At 35.0% G+C, this 20473-nt stretch overlaps 1 protein-coding gene across 4 annotated transcripts in view; it reads right to left on the bottom strand.

Annotated features, from left to right (window-relative positions):
* The window catches only part of ENPP3 (ectonucleotide pyrophosphatase/phosphodiesterase 3), a 135479-nt gene that overhangs the window by 29995 nt on the left and 85011 nt on the right, over window positions 1-20473 (bottom strand). For all 4 annotated transcript variants that reach the window (XM_016428904.2, XM_056818795.1, XM_007484570.3 and 1 more), the window contains exons 19-21: window positions 10233-10411; window positions 8752-8800; window positions 5878-6032 (exon numbers count right to left, since the gene is read on the bottom strand). In XM_016428904.2, coding sequence (XP_016284390.1) covers window positions 5878-6032; window positions 8752-8800; window positions 10233-10411 — 383 coding nt within the window. The remainder of the gene's footprint in view (window positions 1-5877; window positions 6033-8751; window positions 8801-10232; window positions 10412-20473) is intronic.

The following is a 20473-nucleotide window of genomic DNA, read 5'->3' as shown; positions in this document are numbered from 1 at the left end:
GTTTATGAATAATTATTTTAAGGAGCTGCAAAAAAAAAAGAGTGTGGCATACAAAAGAAAAGCACAAACATTTATATTTCCTTTTAATATTTATATTATGAAAATAACAACAAAGTTAATTGGAGGTTATTAATAAGGATAGCAAACTAATATTTAAAAATCATGATATTCAGGTTATAGCAAGTAATATGCCTGTCAACATAGGGTAGCAAACTATGTTATCTCTATGATGCCAATGACCACAACCTAAAAGTTGTCAGTAATGGAATTTGGCTTCCAGTACAAGGCTTTAATTAGTGGTAGGAAATTTACTTTCCTCTAAAATCCTGGAATGGAACAAGGAGCATAGATATCCAGTAACCAATTCCTTCCTCTCCATAAAAAGAGGCAGAACTTTTGCAATATACTCTTAGTAAGAACAGAATTAGCCACAAATTCATCTTAAAATCTCTGGATCCTGAAAATTAAGGCCTTTGGGAAGATAGAAGTTGAGGAGAGCAACTTTTCATTAAAATAATTCTCTAGATATTTATCTTTCAGTTTAACATAGAACTATTTACTCATGTTTCTTAAAATATTATTTGTGGATTACTTGTATTAGTCTGATGAAACATATTTATCTTATTGCCAACCACTAGCCCTCTTATACACACACCTGTTTCACATCTCTACCATTTCATAGAGGTAAGGAGTTAATGACTTCATTACATGTACTAATATAAGTCAATTCAAGGGTCTTTTCCCTTTGGCCATGTTTTATAAGAATTACATTCTAATATTTCCTTGTTACCATATATCCAGGCAGTCCCAGAGCAAAGAGTACTCTAGAATCTGTAGCCATTGGAAATCAAGAATTCTGGTCACAGCTCCAGGGAGGAAAAGAGTGCTTGTGGTTGCACAGAGGCCAGGAGAGCAGTGGCCTCATCTCTTCTTAAAGCACAACACACCATCTTGGAATAACTGAAAGCTTACTGACCCCCAGAATTATCTCTGAAAAGAGCAGTTCAAAAAATCTGAAGCTTGGAACAGTGCCCCCTTCATCTTGGGAGCAGAGACTGACTTTAACATAAAGTTAAAATTTTAAATGTTAAAGAAATAGGCTAGAAAAGTCAGCAAACAAAAAAAAAAATTCTAACCATAAAAAATTATTGTGGTGATAGGGAAAACCAAAACAAACTGAAAAGAAGACAATAGTATTGTCAAAATATATACATCCAAAGCTTCAGAGAAAAATGTGAATTGGTCTCAAGCTCCAATTTGAACTCAAAAAGGATTTTATAAATCAAATGAGAGAGAGAGAGAGAGAGAGAGAGAGAGAGAGAGAGAGAGAGAGAGAGAGAAAGAGAGAGAGAGAGAGAGAGATGGAAAATTAGGAAAAGAAATAAGAATAGTGCAAGAAAATCATGAAAGAGTCAATAACTCAGTAAAGGAAGAATAAAAACCAAAAAGAGAAGAAATCCTTAAAAAGCATAGTTGGTCAAATGGAAAAGGAGGTACAAAGGCTGAAATTTAAAATAATTGCTCAAAAATTAAAATTGTGTTGATGGAAGCTAATTAAAACAATTAAAGACAAAAATGAAAGCCTGAGGAATGGATTTCACTTCATTCTCACTGGGGAAATTCTGAACTCCGTGCCCATTGTTGCCAACTTGTAGATGGAGTTTTCTTGCTCTTCTTTTTTTTTTCAAAGGTCTTTTAGACATACAAATACTTTCATTATTGCAAAGGGGCAAGGTTTGGTAATTAAACTGAAATATACCACTGGTAAATGGTGATTCCTAGTTTGGTTTTTTTTTAATTCCATGACTATTATCCACTTGTGTATTCTGCAAATGAGAATATGGTAATAGAATGCCCATTTTTTTAAAGGGAACACTAAAGCTATGTTGAAATAAAAGGAGTTAGAATTTGTAGGTTGCTGATTTTGTTAATTAAGACTAGAACTTTTAGAAAACTTTGCTAAAATAAAGCTTTGGTTTGTTTTTTTTTTACTTTTAGTCATGTGAAAAAAAAAATCCATGAGGCATGAAGGGAAAAGAAAACAAAATAGGAAAAAAATGGAAGACAATGCAAAAAAAAATGTCATTGAAAAAATTATTGATCTAGAAAAGAGATCCAAGGGAGATAATCTATGATTTATTGGACTAATTGAAAGCCATGATCAAAGAGCCCAAGTATCGTATTTTAAAATTTTATCAAGGAAAATTTCCCTGACATCATAGAACCAGAGATAGAAATTAAGAGGACAAAGGAATTAGGATTACAACCAAGAATAATCTACCCATAACAACTCAGTATAATCCTTTAAGGGGGGAAATGAAATAAAGGACTTTCATTCCTGATGAAAAGACAATGGGATGAAAAGTCAATAGGACATTTGGCTTTCAATTACAAAGCTAAAAAGATAAATAGGAAAGAGATTTAATAAGGTTAAATGGTTTACATTCCTACATGAAGACACAATATTTGTGATTCGTAAAAGTTTTACATTATTAGGGTAGTGAGAAGTAAACAAAGATAGAGGGGATGAATATGAGTTGACTATGACAGGATGAAATATAAAAAAATTAAATTAATGGACAAGAAAGAGAGGTGCATTAGAAGGTGGAAAAGGGATATAAAATGAGGTAAATTATCTCACACAAAAGGCACCTAAAAGAGTTTTTACACTGGAGGGGAAGATGAGGGGATAAGAAGTGTCAGACAACACTTGAACCTTATTCTCATTAGAATTGGTTCAAAGAAGGAAGAACTTAATTGGTATACTAAGTTGGGTATAGAAATCTGTCTTACCCTGTAGGTAAGCAAGAAGAGAAGGGGTAAGAGAAGAGGAGGAAGCTGATAGAAGGGAGAATGGACCTCGGAGGAGGGACAGTCAAAGGAGAGAAAGAGATGGATAAGAAAGAGAATAAATAGGACAAAAGGAAATACACAATAATCATAACTATGAAAAAAAATTTACAAGTTTCTTTGATAAAAGCCTCATTTCTCAAATATGTAGATGACTGAGTCAAATTTATAAGAATCCAAGTGATTGTTGTAATTGATATCATTATCTAATTGATAAATTATCAAAAGACATGAACTTTAGAAGAAATTAAACCTATCTATGTTCATATAAAAATGGCATACATCACTATTGATTAGAGAAATGCAAATTAGAACACCTATGAAGTAATACCTCATACTCATCAGACTGGCTTTTATCAGAGAAAAGGAAAATGTCAAATGTTGCAGGAGATGTGGGGAAATTAGGACACTACTGCATTTTGTTGGAATTGTGAATATATCCAACTATTCTAAAGAGCAATTTGAAACAATACCCCAAGGGCTATACAACCATACAGACCCTCTTTCTCAGCAATTTCACTTCTAGGTATATACCCCAAATAGAATTTTTTAAAAAGGTAAAGAATCTATATGTACAAAAAATATTTAAAGCAGTTCTTTCTTGTATTGGCAAAGAATGGGAAATTGAAGGAATGCCCATCAATTGGGAAGTGATTGAACAAGTTGTGGTATATAAATGTGATGGAATACTATTTCAAAATAAGAAATGACAAGCAGAATGGTTTCAGAAAAACTTGGAAAGACTTAAATGAGCTAAGACAAAGTGAAGTGAGCAGAATCAGAACACTGTATTAAGTAACAGCAATTTTGTACAATGATCAACTGTGGATGGCTTAGCTATTCTCAGCAATACAATGATACAAGATCATTCCAAAGGACTTATAATGAAAAATGCTATCCACCTCCAAACAAAACTTGAGTCCTTAAGAAGATTGAAGTATATTTTTAATTTTCTTTACTTTTCATTTTTTTTATCTGTGTTTTGCAACATGACTAATATGAAAATGTTTTGTATGGCTATAGATATATAATCTGTATCTAATTGCTTGCTATCTCAGGGAAGGGGCAAGGGTGGAAAGGGGAGAATTTGGAATGCAAAAATGTTAAAAATTACTTTTGCATATAATTGGAAAAAATAAAATATTGAAACTCTCTATTAAAAATAGGGTAGCTAAGTGGTACAGTAGATAGAGCACCAGGCTTTAGAGTCAAGATTTGAGTTCATATCTAACCTCAGAATGAGACTATATATGCTAGTCACTTATCTGCCTGGACTTCATTTTCATAAATTGTAAAATGAAGGTTATTTAATTAGATGCTCTCCAAAGTTCTTTCCTTTTCCATATTATGTTTTTTTAAAAACCTAGTTAATGACCAAGCCAGTAAATGTGTCAATAAATATACTAAACTTTACCCAATCATCAAACAGTTTTTCATCCTGACATATCATGTTTTACAAGAAATTATCAATCTCCTACTCTTTGTGCCAGAAACAGTTCTATGTCCTTGAGTGTTCAAATAAATCTCAATAAAATTAGATCATGATGGAGAATCATAAAATTTTAGGAATGAAATAGACCTAGAGTTACCAGAAGAAAATCCTCTACTTTTGGGGAGGGTCACATAAACCACCCCAAAGAGATTAAAAATATTTTTTGTCCTTCAAGTAATACAGTTCCCTACATAGATAAGATAAATATGTTATTTATTTCCTGGGTGATCCATATAAGAGTCTTAAAAATGGGCATTGACTTTACATCTATCTTCCTCTGATAGACTTCCATCTATCTACCAGAACCTGGTAGAAATACAGAGCCATTTGGCATAGAATCACAGAAACCAGCCAGTGTTTCTTTCAGATTTCATTTAATTTTATCCTGTTTCTAAGCATTCTAAACATATGCTCTTTCTACCTTGTTTTAAGGATCAAATGGGATTTACTAATTATTACCCTATAGTATTATAGTTCTTTAAAACATAAATCTCTTTTCCTTCAGTATACTATCATTTTATGCACCAGCCAAATACTTTAAAGTCTGTAATACCAAATGTAGTATCTCAGTTACATTGGATGATGGACCAGCATGATGTAATAGTAGAAAGAATTTTGGACTTAGAATCAGAAAGAGCTGAGTTCATATCCTACTTTTGACCCAATCAAATAAGTTTCTGTGCTCTTTACACCTGACACTATATCATAGGCAACTAGGTGGACTAATGGATAGAGAGCTGGGCTTGAAGTCAAGATCTGAATTCAAATCTAGACTCAGAAATTTACTATGTGACCTCAAGCAAAGCTCTTAAAAAAATTGCCTGCCTCAGTTTCCTCATCTGTTAAAAAAATATAAAACAATAATAGTACTTACTTCCTAGGTTTGTTATGAGGATAAAATGAGAAAATATTTGTGAAATATTTTGCAAACCATCAACCCCTATACCATCATCTTCACCATCATCATCTACCATCTCTAGATCTTTGCACTGACCTTCTCTGACACCTGGAACACTTCTTTTCCTTCAAGATGACTGAATAATAAATATCTTCTACACAAAACTTTTCTGATTCATCTAAGAAACCCTTCCTCTCTACTTTGTACTTTATTTTGTATTTATTTCTATTTATTCTTTCTATTTATTACATATGCATATATTTACATATGTATAATGTCCCCCATTAGAATGTTAAATCCTTATAAAGATCATATCATTGTTTTGATTTATAGTCCCAATGTAATAACAGATACTTGAGAAATGCTTATTGGTCAGTTGATTGATACATAGCTCTGCAATCATAGACAAGTCACAAATAGAACCTATTTCCTCATCCCAAAAAACATTTATATTTAAATATTTATATCCATTAATAATACCTATGCCTCATAGTAACATTGATAATAATATCCATGCTATCTTCAGATAAAGTCCTTTGCAAACCTTAAAAGTGTTATATTTGCATGAACTAATTATTAGAAATCTGTTCAACTCAATGTTTTCAAAAAAGAAACATCAATAGTCATCAGAACTTACATCTTTACGTTTTGTGTATGAGGTCCACAGTGGCATATAGATTTCTGAACTGAATCCAGACACGAATTCTTCATGGTAAAGGAGACAGTATGTCTTGCCTTTTTTTGCAATTATGGGCCTCCCAAAGGGTAAATGTTCATCCATATATTCTTGTTCTAAAACATGAAAACCATGCTTGGTTTAATATACATTCAGATATAGTTGCTAGAAGAAAAGTACTATCAAGAAAAGAAAACTCCTAAACCAGAAAATGAAAAATAAATTCTGCTCGAACTGGAGGAATTACATGTGAACTGGAATGACCTCCAGGAATTGATGCAGATTGAAAGGAGCAGAACCAGGAGAACATTGTACACAGAGACTGATACACTGTGGTACAATTGAATGTAATGGACTTTTCTACTAGCAGCAATGCAATGATGCAGGACAATCCAGAGGAACTTAGAAGAAAGAACACTATCCATATCTGGAAAAAGAACTGTAGAAGTAGAAACACAGAAGAAAAACATATGATTGATCACATGGTTCAGTGGGGATGATTTAAGGTTTTAATGTTTAAAAAAATCACTCTATTGCAACTATGAATAATTTGGAAATAGGTTTTGGGGGAGGAAAGAGGGTTAGCAAAAATCATGAGTCATGTAGCCATGGAAAAGTATTCAAAACAAATAAATTTTTTTTTGAAGATTCACTCTGGTGTGTGTGGGAGGTGTGGGGTGTTTGTGTGTGGGTGTGGGTGTGTGTTTTTAAACAAATGCTATCAAAAGAGCCTATATAATGACTTAAATTAGTCCAAAAAATAATAGTCAACAAGTTTATGACAAATAAAAGTATACTTGTTTCACAATCAAAGATATTAAAGGATTGGGGAATTAAAAATGTTTCTCCATTTTTTTTCTTAGATTGGTTTCCTCAATTAACTTATTCCAACCAGCTAGCCAAGTTAACTCAATGTTTACATTATCTAGCATACTTCTTGGATTGGCTTTCTTCTTATACAGTCTTATTGATGCTACAAATAATTTAAAAATGAGAACTTAATAACCCCATAAAACCACACTAAGGTAGAACTAGAGGGGCAACTAGATGGCTCAATGGATAGAGAATCAGATCTGGAGATGAGAAGTCCTTGTCTCACATACTTCTTAGCAATGAGACTTTGGGAGAAATCCAATTGCCTAACCCTTACTGCTCTTCTACCTTAGAACTAATATTCAGTACAGATTATAAGACAGAAGATAAAGGCAAAAAAAAAAAGTAAAATTTAAATGGACCTTAGAGATCATCTGATTCAAATCTGGTCATTTCACAGAAAAAACTAAGCTATCTCTTCAAGACTACATAACTAATGAAAGAATTGGAGCTAGAACACAATTCCTCCAATTTCCTAGTCCAGAGTTCAACTAGACAAATATAGTAAAATGGTTCATAATATTGAGGTTTCATTGAAAATATGAAAACTTAAGAATTCTATGAATTTCTTTTCTATTTTAATGTGAATTAGCCTTGTAGAAATCACTTAACTTCTTTGAGCTTATAAAACAAGTGGAGTTGGATAAGATGATCTCTAAGGTCAATTCTAGTCAGAAATTTGAGTTCAAATCTAGCCTCAGATATTTACTAGCTTTGTGTCCCAGGGTAAGTCAATTAACCCTGTTTGCCTTGGTTTCCTCATCTTTAAAATGAGCTAGAAGAAATGGCAAATCACTCTAGTATCTCTGCCAAGAAAACCCCAAAGGGATCACAAAGAGTAAAACATGACTAAAATGACTAAAGAATAATAATATAGATACAGAAAGATTCAATATAAAGCCTAGTGACAACATTTCTATCTTCCCACTCTACAGTCTTGAACATTGTTCTTAGATGCCAGGATGTGATAGGTGAGCTTTTACCAATGTTACCTAGAAATAGGTTTCCATAATATGTTCAAGCTATATCCATACCATTTTGCCTACCTATGTACCTCCTGATCCCCTCCTTCCATGTCTCCTTTATATACTGTTTTCCTGTTAGAATTCAAGTTACTGGAGGACAAGGATTGTTTTACTTGGACCCCTAAGTGTTCAGCTGGCACATAGTTAAGTGTTGATTAAGTGTTTAATAAATGCTTTATTTATCTACCTATTATACTTAAATAGGTATCATTAGTCAGGCCAATTTTAAACTTTATAAATCAGACTTTTATAGAAACAAAGTGATCAAACATAGTAATTTCCTCTGGAAAAATATCAATAGAAGCTCCAGTTCTATTGATAAAAGACATAGTGCCCTAAGGAGAGATGGTATAAGAGACAGAAATATATATACACATGTCTGTGTGTATTCATTTGTGTATATATACATGTGTTTATGTGCATGTTCCATTTGTAGCTGTACACACATACACATATGTATGTATTTTTATTTCTACACACCTATACAAACATGAGTGCACATGTATGTTGGGGAAACCCATGTAGGAAATACCAGAGACTTGTTTCTAGGAAAATACATCCTGCATTCCCTTAACACAAGAAAGCAGCCTTTTCCCATTAACTTCCTGAATCTATCCTCTATACCACATTGACTCTTGGCAAATATACACAGTGGATAGTTCCATCAGAGCTAATTACAAAATACTGCTCTGCTAGAATAGTGAAAAGATTGGTAAGCACATAGTACAAAAACAAGTTTCGGAGAATGGAGTAAGGGTAAAAGATTCTGACCACAGAGGTTGTTGACTGATCCTAACAAATTGCATGATAACAATAACCAAGCAACTGTTGATTATGGGTGGTTATTATTGCACCAATAAAATCCAACCAGTATAAACACAGAAGCAAATTACATACTGCAGCTGTTAAATTACTTTTTCATTTTCTATTGACCTACCTTGTTGAGTAGATAAATTTAACATATCATTCATCTCTATTTCTTTTTCCTGTAAAATAAAGAAAATAATGATAATGAAATAGATTTTTCTCATGTTAAAAGGAGAATGAGCCTTTTTTTAGTCACTCTATTAAGTGATCGGTTTCAGAACAAAGCATATGACTGCCTTTGCCCACCCCAATGCAATCTTTCTTTTTATATATAACCTAACAATTTTGCTCTAACTTCCACTTTAAAAATTCGCATCTCTGACTGCTCTCTGTCTTCCAAATCACAGTCAGCATGCTGTGCTCTGAAAACTAGATCCCTACATAAGACACCAGTGGAAAAAAAAAGGCATGTCACAAAGTGTTCATGGTTTGTTCCTTGGTCATAAGATAAGAGAAATGAAGTAAAACTTAAATATTTAGTTAAATAAGATTTCTTTTGACATTCCTGGAAGATTCAAATCTAAGTTAATGCATGATAAAAATTATTTTTCATCTCTTTTTAAGATAAAACTCAAATCAAATTTGTAGGTATAATTTTTTTTTTCATTTTACTGAGTTCATAACATCAGCAGAGGAATTTCTTCTACCAAAGCAAATTAGCATCTCCACAACACTAATTCTTAGAAAGTGGTCTGGAGGATTAACAGACCTAAATGACTTGCTTCAGGTACCTCAGCAAATAGCTATCAGAGACCAAATTTGAACCCAGGTCTTCTTAACTCCAATTCTAGCCCTTTAGTCATTATACCAACCTTCCTCCCCTATCATGTAATTCAATGATACTTGGGGAAAACATGCAAAAACACAAAACTATAAAAATAAGGAGTAATATAATTTTAGTTTGAACTGAGCATGTTCTGGACTGGTTGGAGAGTAGGTCTCCAAATCTATAAGATTCAAATTTTAAACATAGTGCACCATAGCCTAGCTAAGATAAGGTCATGAATTAGATGTGTACTTCATTAAAGACCTTTACCCATATTAAGAGAGTCCATGCAGTAACACACACACACAAAACAAAACAAAAAAAAAAACACTGAACCTGGCATCAGAAAACATGGGATTGGGACCAGCTAGGTGGCTCAATGGATAGAAACCAAGACCTAGAGAAAACAGGAGGTCCTAGATTCAAATCTAGCCTCAGACACTTTCTACCCATGTGATCCCGGGCAAGTCACTTAACTGCAATTGCCTAGTCTTTACTATTTTTCTGTCTTAGAATCAATATTTAGTATCAAATCTAACGTGGAAATTAAGGGTTTAAGATAAAAGGAAAAAAGAAAACACGGAATTGAATTCTGGTCCACGTCCTTACTATATAATCATCAAAAAATTATTCAGCTTTTCTGAACCTCAGTTTCCTCATTTCTAAAGCAAATATATACCACTTGCACCACCTACCTCATAGACTTATTAGGAGGAAAATATTTTGTGAACCTTAACATGCTATCTAAATGTGAGCATATATGGTTATTATTCATAATTACTTACCGGACTTAGTTCAGGACATAAACAATCTAAACTATGACTGGGTTTTGCATATTCAAAGGGGCAAGTAAGAAGACGCGACTCTTCTTCAGGGTGTGATGGATAAAAGTAAGGCTCCTTCAAAAGATGGTTTAGACTCCCATGAGTTCCATTGTTTGGTGCTGGATGAATGCGTAAGATATCTGTTTTTTTAAAAATATATATGATTATCATATAAAAATTATTATGTAAAAATACATAAGATTAAAGGACTTTTAAAAAATAACAGTAATAGGAGGCAGAGTCAAGATGGCAACTTAGAGGCAGACATCTAAAAGACCAAAACCCTTCCTTACCAATTACAAACTAAATGCTCCTAGGGGAATGAAAATCAAACCTAACAACAAGACTGAGTCAAGGAACCCTCCTGCTAGACCCAACTTAAAAGGTACACCCCACCAAAAGCCTGAATTTGAGAACACTCGGGTTTATAGGAAAGGAAGAAGGAAGGTCCCAGGACCCCTAACCCACTTGGAGCTCTGAGCCTCCAGAGGCAGCTGGAACCTCTGGGCAGACAAGGGTGCTGGTCTAGAGGGAGTACCTTGTGGGCAAAGCTGTGTCAGGATCAGAGCATAGCACACAGGCGGTGGAGAAAGAGTTGGAGAAGAAGCACAGAGCGGGCAGCCTAGTTGCAGCAGCAGAAACACTCCATATTTCCCCCCCCCCAGGTTTTGACCCAGGACACATCCAGCTCTACAAGTTCAAACCAACTGGATTTAATTTCATCAAAGCCTTCAGAGGGCAGGGAAGCTCAAGCTTCAACACCCCTCTACCACAGACTTCACTGAGGGATTTGCTGACTAAACTCAAAGGGGAAAGGCTGACAGAAAAGCCCAAAAGCACAGACCCAAAACATAATGAGAGGAGCAAGAGTGCAGGCAACAACAGGGGGGAAAGAAGGGGGAAATATGAGCAAACAACAGAAAAAGAAAAAAGAAATTACAATTGACAGCTTCAATCCAGGCAATGAACAAAGAGCAAATGTAACAAAGAAAGATTAAGAAACACCAAGAAAAAACACAGAAACTCCAGCAAATTGGACACAGGCTTTGGAAGAACTGAAAATACAATTCAAAACACAATTAAGAGAGACTGAAGACAACTGGAGAAAAAAAAACTTAAAAAGCAAGATAAGTCATTGGGAAACAGAGGCATTTGAACTAAAACAAGAAAATAGTGTCTTGAAAGCCAAAATTAATAAGCTTGAAAATGAGAAAAAGGAGATGAAAGAGCAGAAGGAGAAAGATGACCAAAAAGCCAGGGATGAAATTGAGTCTTAGAATTAGAAGCAAGTGACTTCACAAGGCAGCAGGAAACTATAAAACAAAATCAAAAGAATGAAAAACTTGAGGAAAATATGAAGCACCTCATTAACAAAACAGAAGATTTAGAAAATCGTTCCAGGAGAGACAACTTAAGAATCATTGGTCTCCTGGAAGACCATGACAAAAGAAAAAGCATGGACATCATCCTACAGGAAAGTATACAAGAAAACTGCCCTGATATTCTAGAACAAGAGGGAAAAGTGGAGCTTGAAAGAATCCACAGCTCACCTCCTGTACTTAATCCCCAATTCACAACACCCAGGAATGTTATAGCCAAATTCAAGAACTATCAGATGTAAACCTCAAAATTTCTTAGACTTATAAATGTTGGAAATTTCACCATTGGGAAATTTCATACTTGAAAAATTTCCTATTGATAGTGGGTCTTGACTATTGGAATGTGAACCCCATTGGCATGGGAGGTTCCTTCTCCTCCCTTCTTAAGATTACTTTAGGACAGAAACCTTTTGCTGAACAATGGAAAGGACTTTGACCTATGCTTAAGCATAGAACAGGAATTTCTTTGAGTCATGATTGATTTTAGAATTGATACAATGGAGATACTTGGAATCAATCTCCACCCTACTCAGTCCTAACAGGATTGAGTAAGGGCTGCAGCATAGATCAAAATTTAGTTATTCCAATCTCTACCCTACTCAGGTTAACAGGATTTAGAAAGGGCTGTAGCAAAGGATCAAAGATTTAATTATTTGAAAATATGACCTTCAACAGACATGTGCAAAGCCAGAGACCTCTGGGTGGTCCTGGGTTAAGCTAGAGCCTCCATTGGCACAGGGAAATTGATGGACAGGTGATTGGTAGATGTGAGGACTGAGGGGAGGGGAACTTGGATGGTTTCCTTAAGGATAGGGGGGTCTGAAGATGGGAGTGGTTGAGGAGTTTGTCGGAGTGGTTGCGGTGTGCTCTGAGAAGCTTGCGCTGAAGGAAGCTGAAGGTGGGGGCCCCGGAGACTGTTTCTCCATTTCTGGTCACGTGAGTAATAGGGACTGATCTCCTTTCATTGCCCCAGCTATCTAAGGGCTTGGGCCTTTTGGCCCAGCCTAAACAGAAGGGGTATTTAAGCCCTATTCCCTTCTCTCCCCTTTCTCTCTCCCTCTATCTCTCTATCTCTAATTCCTTTCTTCCTCCTGTTTGTAATTAAAACTCCATAAAAGGTTAACGGCTGACTTGAGTTTTCATTAAGGAATTACATAGCTGAATTCCTTGGCAACCTTAAATTAATATATATCAGTCTTTTAAAAGTGATTTCCTTGTCCTATGCCCAAAGGGCGACAAAAGAATATCTACCCTTTGACCCAGCCATAGCACTGCTGGGTCTGTACCCCAAAGAGATAATGGACACAAAGACTTGTACAAAAATATTCATAGCTGCGCTCTTTGTGGTGGCCCAAAACTGGAAAACGAGGGGATGCCCATCAATTGGGGAATGGCTGAACAAACTATGGTATATGTTGGTGATGGAATACTATTGTGCTAAAAGGAATAATAAAGTGGAGAAGTTCCATGGAGACTGGAACAACCTCCAGGAAGTGATGCAGAGCGAGAGGAGCAGAACCAGGAGAACATTGTACACAGAGACTAATACACTGTGGTATAATCGAACGTAATGGACTTCTCCATTAGTGGCGGTGTAATGTCCCTGAACAACTTGCAGGGATCCAGGAGAAAAAACACCATTCATAAGCAAAGGATAAACTATGGGAGTGGAAACACCGAGAAAAAGCAACTGCCTGAATACAGAGGTTGAGGGGACATGACAGAGGATAGACTCTAAATGAACACTCTAATGCAAATACTATCAACAAAGCAATGGGTTCAAATCAAGAAAACATCTAATGCCCAGTGGACTTACGCGTTGGCTATGGGGGGTGGGGGGGAGGAAAAGAAAATGATCTATGTCTTTAACGAATAATGCTTGGAAATGATCAAATAAAATATATTTTTAAAAAAAAAGTGATTTCCTTGTCACACAGACCAAGGAAAAAATATTACAAGCTGATATTCTGGAAACCAAGGGAACTAGGTCTACAACCAAGAATCAACTACCCAGCAAAACTGACTATATACATACAAGGGAAAGTATGGTAATTTAACAAAATAGAAGAATTCCAAGCATTTGTAAAGAAAAGACCAGAGCTTAACAGAAAAATTTTGATGCCCAAACACAAAACACAAGAGAATAATAAAAAGGTAATTAAGGGGGGGAAAACAAATGAAATAAAACAAAACAAAACAAAAAAACTTTTTTTAAGAGACCCAATAAGTTAAAATGATATGTATCCCTATAAGAATGTTGGTAACTCTTAAAAATTGTTATTATCACCTGGGCTGATAGAAGAATTATACTTAGAGAGAACAGTGACAAACTGTATAGAATGAAATGCCAAGACATAAATATCTATCTAGATATATGTATACATAGATATATATATATGTGTGTGTGTGTGTATGTATGTGTATATACATATATATATATATGTATATATATATATATATATATATATATATATAACTAGAGGTTAAAAAAGAGTTTAATACTAAGAGAAATGGGAAAAAAACAAAAGGGGGTAAATTTATATGTCACAAAGAAGCTCAGGGCAGGAGAGGGGAGCACATCAATACACTGGAAGGGTAAAGAGGTTGGAAATAGGAAATATTCAATTCTTACATGCATTGAAATTGACTCAAAGAGGGAAGAACAATCAACTACATTGGGTCAGAGAATTGATTTGTGCCCTATAGGAAGTAGAAGGGTAACAAACAGACTGGTGGGGAGGGAAGCAATACAATGGAGGGAGAAGGTGTGGGGTGGGGAGTAGTTTAAAAAGACTGTAAAGAAAATAAGAGAGGGATAAGAAGGGAGGGTAGAAAGGGAAGTAAAATAAGGGGGGAATTAGGGGAAGTGATTAAAAATAAAACATTGATGTAGAAGAAAATAGTGAAAGAAGAAAAGGCAGGACTAGTAGTGGAAATACACAGCTGGTAATCATAACTCTTGAATGTAAATGGAATGAACTCACCCATAAAACACAAGCAAACAAGAGAGTGGATTAGAAACCAAAACCCTACCATATGCTGTCTACAAGAAACACACATGAGGAAGGTAGGCACACATAGAGTAAAAGTAAGAGGATGGAACCAAATATACTGGGCATCAACTGATAAAAAGAAGGCAGGAGTCTCAATCATGATATCAGACAAAGTCAAAGTAAAAATAGATATAGTCAAAAAAGATAGTGAAGGTAATTACATTCTGATAAAAGGCAGCATAGACAATGAGGAAATATCAGTACTCGACATGAATGCACAAAATGGCATAGCATACAAATTTCTAAAAGAAACTAGTGGAGCTCAAGGATGAAATAGAAAAACTATACTAGTGGGAGACCTGAGCCTTCCCTTATCAGAACTAGATAAATCAAACCATAAAATAAATAAGAGGTAAGACAAGTGAATGAAATCTTAGAAAAATGAAAGTTAGTAGATATGTGGAGAAAAATAAATAGGGATATAAAGGAATACACCTTCTTTTCAGCAGCACATGGGTACATGGAGAGGCAAATCAAAAATTAATTGGAAATTAAACAATACAATTCTCTGAAATTGGTTAAAGAACAAATCATAGAAATGAATAATAATTTCATTGAAGAAAATGACAATGATGAGACATCCTTTCAAAATCTATGGGATGCAGCCAAAGCAGTACCAGGGAGGGAAATTTATATCCTTGAGTTCATATATTAACAAATTAGGGAGGGCAGAGGTCAATGAATTGAGCATGCAAATTACAAAACTAGAAAGTGAACAAATTAAAAATCCTCAGATGAAGACTAAATTAGAGATCCTAAAAATCAAAGGAGAAATTAATAAAATTGAAAGTCAAAGAACTATTGATTTAATAAATAAGACTAGAAGCTGGTATTTTGAAAAAAACAAATAAAATAGACAAAGTACAGATCAATCTAATTTTTAAAAAAAAAACTTTTTTACTGAATTAGAAAAAAAACATAACAAAGCATTTGAAAGATCACAGGATCAAGGATATCAAGGGAAATCATGAAAAAAAAATGCAAAGGAAGCAGTCCCAGATCTCAAACTATACTATAAAACAATTTGGTACTGGCTAAGAGACAGAAAGGAGGATCAGTGGAATAGACTTGGGGTAAGTGACCTCAGCAAGACAATCTATGATAAGCCCAAAGATCCCAGCTTTTGGGACCAAAATCCACTATTTGATAAAAACTGTTATGAAAATTGGAAGACGGTATGGGAAAGATTAGGGTTAGATCAACATCTCACACCCTACACCAAGATAAACTCAGAATGGGTGAATGACTTGAATATAAAGAAGGAAATTATAAGTAAACTAAGTGAACACAGAATGGTATACACGTCAGATCTTTGGGAAAGGAAAGATTTTAAAACCAAGCAAGAGCTAGAAAAAAAATCACAAAATGTAAAATCAATAATTTTGATTACATCAAAATTAAAAAGTTTTTATACAAACAAAACTAAAGCATCCAAAATTAGAAGGGAAGCAACAAATTGGGAAATAATCTTCATTACAAAATCCTCTGACAAAGGTCTAATTACTCAAATGTATAAAGAACTAAACCAATTGCACAAAAATTCAAGCCATTCTCCAATTGATAAATGGGCAAGGGACATTAATAGGCAATTTTCAGTTAAAGAAATCAAAACTATTAATAAACACATGAAAAAGTGTTTGAAATCTCTTATAATCAGAGAAATGAAAATCAAAACAACTCTGAGGTATCACCTCATACCTAGTAGATTGGCTAAAATGACAGCAAAGGAAAGTAATGAATGCTGGAGGAGATGTGGCAAAGTTAGGACATTAATACATTCCTGGTGGAATTGTGAATTGATCCAACCATTCTGGAAGGCAATTTGGAACTATGCCCAAAGGGCACTAAAAGACTGTCTGCCCTTTGATCCAGCCATAGCACTGCTGGATTTGTACTCCAAAGAGATAATAAGGAAAAAGACTTGTACAAGAATATTCATAGCTGCACTCTTTGTGGTGGCAAAAATTTGGGAAATGAGGGGATGCCCTTGAATTGGGGAATGGCTGAACAAATCGTGGTATATGTTGGTGATGGAATACTATTGTGCTAAAAGGAATGATAAACTGGAGGAATTCCATGTGAACTGGAATGACCTCCAGGAATTGATGCACAGCAAAAGGAGCAGAACCAGGAGAATATTCTACACAGAGACCGATATACTGTGGTACAATTGAATGTAATGGACTTCTCCATTAGTGGAAATGCAGAGATCCTGAACAACTTGAAGGGATATACGAGAGAACACTATCCACATTCAGAGGAAAAACTGTGGGAGTAGAAACACAGAAGAAAAACAACTACTTGCTTACATGGGGGGTGAGGGGGGATATGATTGGAGATATAGACTCTAAATGAACATCCTAGTGCAAACATCAACAACACAGAAATAGATTTTGATCAAGGACACTTGTAATACCCAGTAGAATTGCTCGTCAGCCACAGGAAGGGTAGGGGGAGGGGAGGGAGAGAAGGAATATGATTCTTGTAACCAAGGAATAATGTCTAAATTTACTAAATTAATTAATTAATTTTTAAAAATTAAAAATAAAATAAAATAATACATATCAAAAAATTGACAGTAACAATTTCTAACTTTAGAAAACCAAATCACACACAAATAAAAACAAATTACAGATGCACTGGATTATTTCCTTTGAGAAATACTGCTCTACTACAGATATTCATTGTACAAGTTCCACTACTGCTGGCTGCCATCTACCGGTCTTTAAATTCCCATAATCCTCTGTTGTTAAAGAATTTGAATGATGACTGAAAGTTATGAAAGTAAAATGAAGCAACCTTCTAACTCTCAGCTTCTGGGTATATATGCATCAGGCATAGGATCAGGTTATTCAGAATTTGCTCATTTTAAAAATTGTAGCAATTGAAATTTGATAGGTACAGAAATTTGAAATAATAAACTATACAGTTTTGAAAAAGAGCCAAGGTTTCCTTGAGATAATTTTTAGTATTTTCTGTTTTGTAGCATTTCTTCACATAACTATTTAACACAAAGTAATTCCTGTGAGTATTTTTTTATTGTGCAATGTTATTTTATCCTATCACTGAGAACTCTTCTGAATACCTAGGTTTTTTTCATTTATTTTTAAAATTTTAATATATCACTTTTTCTATATCTTTAAGAACAAGATACTTTAAAATATCTAAACACTTAAACTGGACATCTATACCTAGAAAGGATGAATTTCTCAGATGTTGAATGACTTGCCCTTGGTCACACAGTCAAGTGTATGTATCAGTAGAAGGACCTAATCCCAGACATTCCTGATTCTAGGGTCAATCATCTATTTGCTAAGCTATGTGGCTTCTCACCTTGACTATATAAGTGATTTATAATGGATTTTGAGCAAGGGTATGAGTAATGAAAACCTATTCTCTTAAGGCTTCTTTATTGATATTTTGATAGCTAAAAATATTTGTCTATTATTTTTGAAGCTAAGGATCTGCTTATGTCATGAATTTTAATGAATGTTATGAATATTCTCTAAAGCTCTGCATTGGGCCCTTTTTCTCTTTCTCCAATAGACCTTTCTCAGTCATCTCATCATTTTATATGAGCTAATGCAGATAACTCTGGACTCTAGTGTGTCTCCTGAGCCACAAACCCTATATCATCAACTGCCAATTGAACTTCTCCAACTGGAGATCCAAGACATAATTCATTACCCTCCCCCAAATGTAATCCTCTTCCAAACTTCCCTATTGATACTGAAGGTGCTATTTCCCTAAAAATCACTCACATGTACCACCTCAGATACATTCTCACATGTTCCTTCTCCCTCTTCCCACACAGCCAATCAGTTGCCATATTCTGTTAATCTCAACTCCATAGTGTCTGTTATATATTTCTTATCACAGTATCACCATTCTAGTTTAGTCTCTCATCAACTCTAGAGTAGCCAATTGAAACAGCTTTATAATTGGATTCTAGACTATCAGAATCTCCTGTCTCCAATCCATCCTTATCATAATGGTCAAAATGATCTTTCCAAAACACAAATGATGAAATCATTTAACCTTAAATCTCCAAAACCCTCAATTGCTCCCTACTATCTCTAGGATAAAATTATGGGAGATTTAGGGGTAAAGTAAAGGGGAGGACTAGGCCTTGAGAATCTTATTCTAGGCTAATTTTCCAGGTTTATTGCACAATTCCTTCCTTCTTGCATTATGTTCCAGCCCAGCTGACTTATTTGCTGCCCCTATTTATTTTCAATCTCTCCCTATCTGTTGGCTTGTTCCCTACTGCCTACAAACATGCTCATGACTTCCCTATTCTGGAAAAGAAACCTGACTTGATCCTTCCATCCCTGCTATCATCCTTTATCTCTTTTGCCTGTTTTAGTTAAATTTCTTGAAAAGACTATGCCTCTACTTTCTCTCCTCTTATTTCCTTCTTAATCCCCCACAATCTGGCTTCTGACCTCATTCTACTAAAACTGCCCTCTCCAAAGTTATTAATAACCTTTTAGTTGTAAAAGCCAATAGTCTTTTCTCAATTTCATTCTCCTTTTCCTCTTTGCAGCCTTTGGTATCACTGACCAATCTCTTCTGCTAATATTCTCTTCTCTCTTGGTTTCTGGGGCACAACTCTCTCCTGACTTTTCTCCTACCTATCTGACTACTCCTCCATCTTCTTTGCTGGATCCTCTTCCAAATCACACTTTCTAACCATAGATGTCCCTCAGGGTCCTCTCTAGGCCATTCTTCACTTCTCTATATATACTGCTTCACTTGGTGATATCATCAGTTCCAATGGATTTAATTACTAGCTCTATGCTAATGATTCTCAAATCTACCTTTCTTCCTCCAATCTCTTCTGACTTCCAATATCTATCTCTAACCGACTTTCATATACCTTGAAATGAATGTCCAGTAGACATTTTAATCTTAATATGTCCAAAGCAAAACTCATTATTTTCCCCTTGAAATTTATCCCACCTCCTACCATCCCCTTTACCTAGAGGGCAATACTAATCTCCTTGTCCATCAGGCTTGCAACCTGGTTTCCTCACTATCTATCGCCCCCAATATCCTAACTATTGCCAAGTCCTATTGATTTCACCATTAGGACATTTCTCAATATTCCCTCTTTCCTTCTCTGACATTGGTATAGTTTCTTATCATCTCATGCCTTGACTATTACAATAGTCTATTTATAGATATGCTTAACAAAAACTTTTATCTTTTATCTTAGAACCAATACTAAGATTCAATTCCAAGGAATAAAGTTGGTAATGGCTAATCAAATGGTGTTAAAGTCACTTGCCCAAGATTACACAGCTAAAAAGTATCTGAGGCCATATTTGAATATCTTCAAGTCACTCCCCAGTCTACTCTACCCTCCATTCAGCCACTTAAAATGATTTTCCTAAAATATAACTCCAAGCATATCACCTACTCCCCTGAATCGATAAACTCCAGAGGCTTCCTATTGCCAAGAACAAATTAAAGAGGCTCTATTTGGCATTCAAACCTTTCAAAGCTTAGCCCACTCCTACCCCTCCAGTCTTCTACCTTATTCACTGACATGTACTCTTCATGTACATGTACATGTTCATGTTTACTCCATGAACAAGATATTCCATCTCCCAGATCTGGGCATTTTCTCTGACTGTCCCATATGCTTAGTGTTCTTTGTTCTCTGGTCCAACTACTGACCTCCTTGGTTTTCTTTATGTCCCAACTTAAATCTCAGCTTCGATAGGAAACCTTTCCCAATTCCTCTTAATTCTAGTGCCTTCCCTAT

The sequence above is a fragment of the Monodelphis domestica genome, chromosome 2, assembly GCF_027887165.1.
Source record: "Monodelphis domestica isolate mMonDom1 chromosome 2, mMonDom1.pri, whole genome shotgun sequence".
NCBI classification, from domain to species: domain Eukaryota; kingdom Metazoa; phylum Chordata; class Mammalia; order Didelphimorphia; family Didelphidae; genus Monodelphis; species Monodelphis domestica.
This window is presented reverse-complemented; position numbering and strand designations above follow the sequence as displayed.